Source organism: Erigeron canadensis, chromosome 2 (genome assembly GCF_010389155.1).
Source record: "Erigeron canadensis isolate Cc75 chromosome 2, C_canadensis_v1, whole genome shotgun sequence".
Taxonomy (NCBI): Eukaryota; Viridiplantae; Streptophyta; class Magnoliopsida; order Asterales; family Asteraceae; genus Erigeron; species Erigeron canadensis.
The window spans coordinates 6,835,499-6,844,745 of record NC_057762.1 but is presented as its reverse complement, the minus strand read 5'-3'; the positions used below and the strand labels follow the sequence as shown (position 1 = coordinate 6,844,745).

Below are 9,247 nucleotides of genomic sequence, written 5' to 3'. Positions count from 1 at the left end.
AACATTTATTTAAAATATTAAAATATTGGTATGTGAGAGAGTTTTCACCCAAGTTAGGTGTAACAGTCTTATACTCATTTATCTATTATTATATTCCCTGATAGTTAACCCGAAGTCAATATTTAAATTTGCTTTGTCTCTATGCATTGAAACTAGATGCCTTCAACATAGCTCCTCCAAAATACCGTCTTGAAAAGCTCTTCAAAGTAGCTTCAAAGTCAATTATCTCTCTTGTCTTTCGAAAAGTAGCTCAGTTCAATCATCATCCATCTGTGTAGCATATTATGATTGTCAGTTTAATCACTTTCCTCCTTTTGTAACTTAGGTTCGCATACTCCCTTTCAGCTCGAGAATTTCTCAATCGGAAAATCTTAAAGACTAGATACAAATTGAGTTTTATCCTGTTTTGGTTCTTCATTTCAGAAATATCCAACATCTGTGCTACTTTTTAAAACCTGCAAATGGTTCAAAATTTGAAAGTATAAATCTCTTTTATATATATATATATAGGATATATATATATCTTTATATTAAATAAATTAAAATTGTTATGACATCACATTTTACAAAAATAACTAATTTGTCACCTCCAAATTTTTTCTTAAAATTAGTTCTTTTTTATTTAATTTATTTATGATGTCAAAAACACCTTCCTAATTAAAGTTTATTTCATTTTTATTTTATTATTTTTGATGTCTTTTTTTTTATTATTTTCTTTTGAACACTCTAATATTTTATACATGGAACTTTTATATTTTCATCATATAAGTAATTTTATGATAACATAATTTTAAACTTTTGGCATATCATACAGGTTAATAAACTAATTAAATTTATTTAAAACATAAGATATAGTTATGAGTACCGTTGGACTGTCACAACTTAAGTATCAAATATATGTTTTTACAAAACTTTTATTACTATTCCCGGGTTAAACCCGGGATACTTAGCTAGTATATATATAAAGTAGCCTTCTTTCTAGAAGGTTTTTAAAAAAATTTGCTAATTTGGCATTGTCTAATCTCATTATCGGACTCTCATCTCCGTTTAATGATGTCATTATTTCAGTTTTAATATTAAAATAAAATAAAAATTAGCATGAATTCTCTATCATTTATTGGCTTAAAAATTATTCTCAAATCCCATATTATTTGAAACGGCATTCCAATCACAATTGTCTAGAATATATCTTAATATTATTCACTATACAAAATACAAAGTTTATTAAAGATAATCTAATAAGAATTTGTTTCTAATTTTTTTTTTCCTTTTTCCTAAGTTTTAGGGTTTATAAATTAGTTTTGCCCTCCATCTCAATTTAAATGTTCAAATTTGACTGGTTAAGTATTTCTTCTCTAACTTTGACCATAAGTATTTTAGTTTGTATGGTATAATACTTAGTGAAACTTATATCAATGAAAAGTACATTTAAAGTTCAATCTATCCATATATTTTATATCAATTATTATATAATACACACGAAACAATTTACGATTAAAGTTGTGAAAGAAAGAAATTCAAAAGTCAAATAGGACATTTAAATTGGGACGGAGGGAGTATTATATTTGTTTCATGTTGGTGATATGTATTTATATTCCAAATTTGTTTTTGGTTTTCTTACTTTAGGCTTTTAATTTTGGTAGTATACATTAGAATTTACTTCATCTTCATCTTTTCAAGGACACTTCAAACATTTTGTCAAACAGAGTTTTAATATCCTCCATGTAAGTTCAAATTTTATAGGAGAACCATTTACTCCGTTTGATGGAGTTTTGGTTATTGATGGAGTTTTGGTTAACTAACCATGTTTATAAAAAGATAATTCAAATAGTCCGGGTTAAACCCGGGTTGCTAAGCTAGTAACTAAATAAGATAACTTGTATATTCTCCGTTGATGGATGATATATAATCTGATGTGTAGTAAATATGTATATGATTGAACTTGTCCATTTATGTCTAAACTATGGTTACAAATCCCTTAATAATATTAGTAACTTGACTAGGATGTGTTTGTCTCGCAAGGTGCTAGAAAACACTATATAGACGCTCTAAATCACAACATACATAAAAGTTGTACTCGTAAGATCTTACCTAAATGAGAGAGGAACCTTGATTCTGAAATCGTTTGCCATATGTGTGATGGGCCGTTTTTGTATGAAAACATCCTTGCTGATATATTTTGATTTCTTTCTCCGTTGTTACCGAGCATACACCGCTGTTATACACAACAAATAAATCAAACCCCATGTAAATCCTACTATACTATGTATTTTGTACCAGCTTAATTTCCTCACACTATCTTATAAAACAAAACAAAAAATTTTATATACCTTAGCAATAATATATTTGATCCTTTACAAACCAATAATCAAACACTAACGTTAAGAATACCTTATGATTTGAAACTAATATTGTTAACAATAGACAATTTACATATTTTAATATAATTATGTTAGATTTCTTTTGAGAATAAACTTCTTTTGTTATCACATGAAAAGGCTACATATATAGTTACTTATTCATATAAACCTTATTCTATCTTTTGATAATACAGTATTACCCAGATGAAAAACATCGATCGTTTCATAGTGATTATTTAACTATTTAGTGAAATTATTTAATGCTGGACTTTCAAATAATAACTATATATTTTATGAAAACGATTTTATTTAAAGAAAAGTGGAAAATTGTAATACAAATAATTTTGTAAAATATTCCGTGTAAAAATCCCTGACTTTCAGTTACATCAATATCTTACGCGGTCGTGTAAAATGTAAACAAGCTCTTTAAACCTTGTAAAAATGGCCTGTTCTGTAGTAGTGGGTTGGCTAATTATGTTAGATAAATATTTTAATTCCAAATATTGACGTACGAAATTACAACTTACTTGTAATTCCAGTGCATTCTTAAGTTGTTCTAGTATCTCTTCTGCAACGGGATGCATTTCCTCTGTATCTGCTACGCATATCAGAGCAATCTGCTGAAACACAATCATTGAATCTAAACAAATAGGTTCATTTTCATTTATACCCTCAACCACCAACTCATGAAGGTTCCCTTTTTCCTTGAAGTGTCTCTGAGCCAATGTAACTAAAGACGACCTAGAGTCGTGATCTTGATCACTACTGATCACATCCAATCTCCCACACAACATCTCTAATAAAACCACACCAACCGAATATACATCTTTACGCATACGTTGTCTTTGGTTCAACGGGTCAAAGCCCCATAAGGGGTGACCGTTATAATCAAGTGGCGATTTGTGCTCTTCGTTAAAAACCTCAAAGTTATGAACTTTAGCGTGCCAGTTTGCATCTATTAGAAAGCTACCACTTTTGATGTCTCCGTGTATCCTCACTAACCCCCATGTCTTTCTACCATTGTGTAACAAGTCCAATGCGGTTGCTACATCGATGCATATATTGAGTCGTGTCGTCCAACTTAGACTAGTACCGTCCAAATGCTTATCCAGACTTCTGTTATACGCATGCTCATAAACAATGATTTTGTCATCCTTTTCGCTACAATATCCTTCAACAGCAACGATATTCTCATCCTTATGCCAAAAATGCATTTTAAGTTCTTTGAAAAATTGTTGACGGCCTTTAACTGACTTGCCATCCCATCGTTTCACAAGCGCGGTCCTCGTCGTATATCCAGTATTAGCGTAATTAGCAGAATGTGGAAATTCTCCTTCATATAGTTTCCAGTATTTTCCCTCGCCAATGCACTTCTCCGCACTGAAATTATGGGTTGCCGACTTTATTTCTTCTACTAAAATAAGTGGGCTTTTCTCAACGTATTCCTGTGAATCATGACATTCTATTAACATTGGATGTAATTAATTCTAATATATAAATATATTGTATCTACACAAATATATATACCAGATTATATATTGTAGAAGTATGAAAACACTTACTTGATCTAGCAATGCATCCTTAAGTCGATATGCTATCTTTAGGTCGGCCCCCGTATACTCTACATCTGCCATGGCGATTTCCTAGCTAATCGAAAACCTCATGTTTGTTATATAGTATTTATTGATACATTGATATAGATAAGAAAATTAAAGTTATGGATAACTTAATTTCAAAAATAAAAAATAAAAAAACTAAGGGTGTCACATATTATGATATATCTATATTTTTTTTACTATATACAACAATATATGTATATATTATACAACAATTTAATGCATATATTGTTTTGTATGGTAGAAATGTGTTGTGTAGCGATCCATTCCCTTATATAAATAATCAAATCACACATTTAAACCTAAATATATATATATATATATGTTTTGATAGCAGATCATATATTGTAGATGTATGAAACCACTTACTTGTGATTCCCATTGATCCTTAAGTCGATCTTTCAAATCTGTTTTTGGCTGCCTATACTCGATAGCTGTCATGCAATTCATGGCAATCCTCTGATAAGTAATCAATGATTCTGGAGAAATTTGTTCCTTTATACCCTCAAACACCAACTCATCAAAGTTCCTCTTTTCCTTGTAGTGTCTTTGAGCCAAAGGACCTAAAGACTGAGAGTGATTTTCACATCCCTCAGGCCACGCCAATCTCCCACACAACATTTCTAATAAAACCACACTAAATGAATATATATCTTTGTACATACTGGATCCTTGGTGCTGATCAGGATCAACATAGCCTAATGAATTATTGTCTTCTCCATCCGAAGAAGAAACCTTAAAGTTATAAACTTTAGCGTTCCAATCACCATCTACTAGGATGCTACCACTTTTGATGTCTCCATGTATCATTGATTTTTGGCGACTTGTATCAAGGTTATGTAAGAAATCCAATGCGGTTGCTACATTGATGCATATATTGAGGCGTTTCGTCCAACTTAGACTAGAATCGTCCAAATGCTTATCGAGACTTTTGTTATACCCATGCTCAAAAACAATGATTTGTTCATCCTTTTCACTACAATACCCTTCAATAGCAATGATATTCTCATTCTTATTCTCGAAATGAATTTTAAGCTCTTTAAAAAATTGTCGACGGCCTTGATTTGACTTGCCATCCCATCGTTTCACAAGCGTGGTCATCGACGTATGTCCAGTATTAGCGTAATTAGCGGAATGTGGAAATTCTCCTTCATATAGCTTCCAGTATTTTCCCACGCCAATGCACTTCTCCTCACTGAAGTTATGTGTCGCCAACTTTATTTCTTCCACTAAAATATGTGGGATTTTCTCAACGTATTCCTGTGATTCATTACGCTCTATTAGCATTAATTGTAGTTAATTCAAAAATATAAATATTGTATCTAGATAAATGCTACACTCTAGTCAACGGTGGCTGATCTAGCTGGTTAAAAACATTCCTGGTTTTACCTGACGTCTTAAGTTTGATCATCAGAGATGACAATTTTTACGTTTTTCCCTACAAATGCTGTCAGCCTGTCAACGGCCCATGGTCAACATCTCGTTGTCCAGGATACGTTTAAGATTTCACCCTTATACGTTGAGGTTTCCCAGATGTTGTATCCCGACTAAATGTTTAAAAAAAATGCAACACTCTAAATAATAGAAGAAATTATTATAAAAGAACAAAGTTATATCACATAGTCATATCATAACCCAATTATTATTATTAATTAGACTAAATTACACCTATGATACCTGAAGTATATCTCAAATTATCCTTTCGATACAAACTTTTGTTGTTCTACTCAGACCAAACCTCAACTTGTAAATTTTTACCCAGACCATACCTATTTTAATTTTGACGGCCGTCAATTTGGCTATTAAGTCCAGTCATGTGCCACAAAACATAAAATAAAGTTATGAACTTAGATTATTGTAATTTGTTACATAAATTGCAATATTTGATAATTATTTTTTATATTAACTAAATTTGAAAGTGTTGCCACAAAACAAAACAAAAAAATTATATTTTAAATAACCTTTAATGGTGGTTTGTAACTAAGATATATTAAATTCTTCAAATTGTTAATATTTATTAGCTAAAATGTAAAATTACGTGGATAGTATCTAAAGTATACATAAATTTAATGGTTTGATAACTTAGTGCAAAAAGACCAAATTAACCCTCACATGCACGGCACGTGGCTGGATTTAACAGCCAAATAAACAGTCTTCAGCAATAGGTATTGTTCGGGTGGAATTTTACAATTTGGGATAAGGTCTGAATAGAACATCAAAATTTGTATCGAACGGGTAATTTGATATATACTTCAGGTGTATATATGTAATTTATTATTGTTGTTGTTGTCGTCTTCGTCATCGTTGTTGTTGTTATTACTACTACATTACGTTACAATTACATTAATTGTGTTTCTTATAAACGGTAAAAGGGTAGAAAACAAAATAAAAATAAAAATGAGGGATGCAAAACGTAATTTTCAAAGTAAAAATTAAGAGAAAAAGGTTAAAATGTTGTTGCCTGGATTTATAAAGAACCCGGAGCCACTCCTTCCTGATTATATTTTTGTAAACAATGATATTTGTTTTATTTATGCCAGAAACTCATATAAGGACAAAAAAAATAATGTTCATGTTCAATTCCTTTAGTAAACGATATAAAGTTAACCAAGAAATGTTCACTAATGTGACTTGTAGGAATTGAAGCTGCCAAATTCTTTTCAAAGTAGGAAAACACTTACTTGTTTTGCGCGTGCATCCTCAAGTAGATGTACCATTGCGCTTAAGGTTTCGGGCGAATATAAGCAATGACCAACAACAATCTGGATAAATAGATCCAATGATTCTGGATCAATCTTTTCCTTTATCCCCTCAAACACCAACTCATCAAGATTTATTTCTTCAGCCAAGTGTCTTTCAACCAAAGATTTGAAAGACAACTCATCAGAATTACTCACTCCCAAATCCAATCTCCCACATAGTATCTCCAATAAAATGACAAGAAATTCTTTACTGTCATGATCTTTCCCTGATGGTTGTCTACAAGTTGGGTCCTTGAGGCTCCATTCCAAATTAAAAACTTTAGCCTTCCAATCTTTATCTATTAGTATACTACCACTTTTGATGTCTCTAAGCCCAATACCATCGCTATCTAATTTTTCTACAGCCAATGCAACATCAATGCATATCGTGAGACGTTTTGTCCAACTTAAACTAGCGTCGTCCAAATGCTTATCAAGAATTCTGCTAAAACCATGTTCATAAACAATGATTTTTTCATCCATTTCATTACAGTAGCCCTCAATACCAACAATATGATCGTGGTTCTTATACTGGGAAAGAACACCACGCTCTGCAAAAAATTCATCACACGCTTCACGATACTTAGTGTTCCATCGCTTCACAAGAGCAGTTGTGTTACCGTCAGCGTTAGCATTTGGAAACTCTCCTTCATATAGCTTCCAATATCTTCCTTTGTCAATGCACTTCTCGTCACTAAAGTATTGTGTCCCTTGTTTTATGTCTTCAAGTGAAAGTTGTGGGCACGCTTCAAAGTTTTCCTGCCAACCACGACATATAAAAGTGCGTAAAAACTTTTTTCTTCGCATACTTATGTGTATAACTTTAAAAAAAAAAAATTCATTTGTCAATGTAGACAACTTGTACACATTTATAAGTGTGAACTACTTAACAAAATTCTAAACATTTTAAAAAACTGCGTGGAACGGTATGCATACAAATGACTAATTTTTCTTATGTGATATTTAATACAAATGACTAATTTCTTATAGTGATATATATGTAAATACTTACTTGATATTCCAGTACTTCCTTAAGTCGTTCAACCAAGATGCTTACTTTTGGCTTATCATCCCGAAAGCACATATCAGCCGTCTTTGTAAATGCACCCAATAAAAAAGGATCGATTTGGTCCTTTATACCCTCAAACACTATCTCATCATCATCATCAAGTTCTTGTGACCACTGGCGGCCCAACGGGCCTAAAGGCTTAGATGGATCTTCTTCTGAAGCCAATCTCCCGGACAAGACCTCAAATAAGAGTACACCTAATGAATATATATCCGAATCCATAATATTAATATTTTCAGATGTTAAGGTAGTTGCAGACAACTCCAAATTATTAGGTTGTTCTAATAATGAAATAAGCTCCAAATTAGAAACTTTAGCCTTGCGATCACCATCTATTAGAATGCTACCACTTTTGATGTCTCCGTGCATCATCACCGTCTCTTCTGGTCCACCACCACTGTGAAGAAATTCCAATCCACATGCAACATCGATGCAAATCTTGATGCGTTCGATCCAAGTAAGGCTTACGTCTTTCAAATGCTTATCAAGAGTTCCGTTTGAAGAATGCTCATAAACTATGATTTTTTCTTCCATTTCATTACAATACCCAACCAGGTCAGTGACATTATCACGCTTATTATTCTTGAAAACAAACTCAAGCTCTCTAAAAAATAACCGATCTCCTTGACCTGACTTGTTCCATCGCTTTGCAACGATGGCACTACATCCTTTAGCATTATGTGGAAGTGGAACTTCTCCTTTATACAGCTTCCAAAATTTTCCTTCCCCAATGCAATTGCAATCGCTGAAGCTTTGAGTGGCCAAATCTATGTCTTCAAGAAAAAATTGAAGGTTGTCCGGGTTCTTTTTCTGTTAATACATCATGCCTACGTTATATTTTTGATATGGATGGATAGGCAGACTACAATTTGATAAGCAATCAAGAATAAAAAAAGAAACTATATACTACTCGTATTGAACAAGATGATATGTAACTTACTTGAAAGGTTAACACTTTCTCAAGTTCTTTGATGACCTCTTTAATCGTTGGACGCTCATCTTGGGTTTCCGCCAAACATTGATCAGCAATATTTAGAAATGTGTCCAAAGAATGTTGATCAGCTACTCTACTTTGTGAAAAAACACTTCCATCTGTTTCCTTTAAACTAGAATCGACAATTGTCTTTGATCCTCCCTCCTTGAAGAGTCGGCGTGCAATAGATGGAAGCCCCTTCTCATTAACGGTATTGTACATTTTATCATGTGCCAACTTCCCACACGAAATTTCAAATAAAACTACCCCAAATGAGTAGATGTCTGATGCTTTCTTCAGCTTGCCCGTTTTCATATACTCTGGATCCAAGTACAATTGTGTGCCTGCAAGGTTAACGGTATTGATAGTGCTATTTTTGGAATCTATAGTGGATAATCTAGAGAGCCCAAAGTCAGCAATCTTCGCTTTTAAGTTATGATCTAGTAAGATGTTGGCGCTCTTTATATCACGGTGTATTATTACTTCAT

General features: G+C 32.5%; 1 protein-coding gene across 1 annotated transcript; it reads right to left on the bottom strand.

Annotated features, from left to right (window-relative positions):
- Window positions 1–7,200, bottom strand: LOC122587613. The gene is made up of 6 exons (XM_043759788.1): window positions 6,658–7,200; window positions 4,346–5,236; window positions 3,923–4,003; window positions 2,888–3,805; window positions 2,092–2,215; window positions 1–455 (listed from the first exon to the last, which is right to left on the bottom strand). The coding sequence occupies exons 1-6, from the start codon at window positions 7,198–7,200 to the stop codon at window positions 442–444; spliced, it is 2,571 nt and encodes an 856-aa protein (XP_043615723.1). The 3' UTR covers window positions 1–441.
- Window positions 7,201–9,247: the final 2,047 nt, after the last annotated feature.

What these genes read in the sequence shown, in the direction of transcription:
- LOC122587613 (XM_043759788.1), bottom strand. Translation starts at nt 7,200, where the DNA reads ATGGATGAAAAAATCATTGTTTATGAACATGGTTTTAGCAGAATTCTT. An exon ending in AGGATGCACGCGCAAAACAA is followed by an intron (nt 5,237 to 6,657) that starts GTAAGTGTTTTC and finishes AATGAATCACAG; the next exon opens with GAATACGTTGAGAAAATCCC. An exon ending in AGAATGCACTGGAATTACAA is followed by an intron (nt 2,216 to 2,887) that starts GTAAGTTGTAAT and finishes TGTGTATAACAG; the next exon opens with CGGTGTATGCTCGGTAACAA.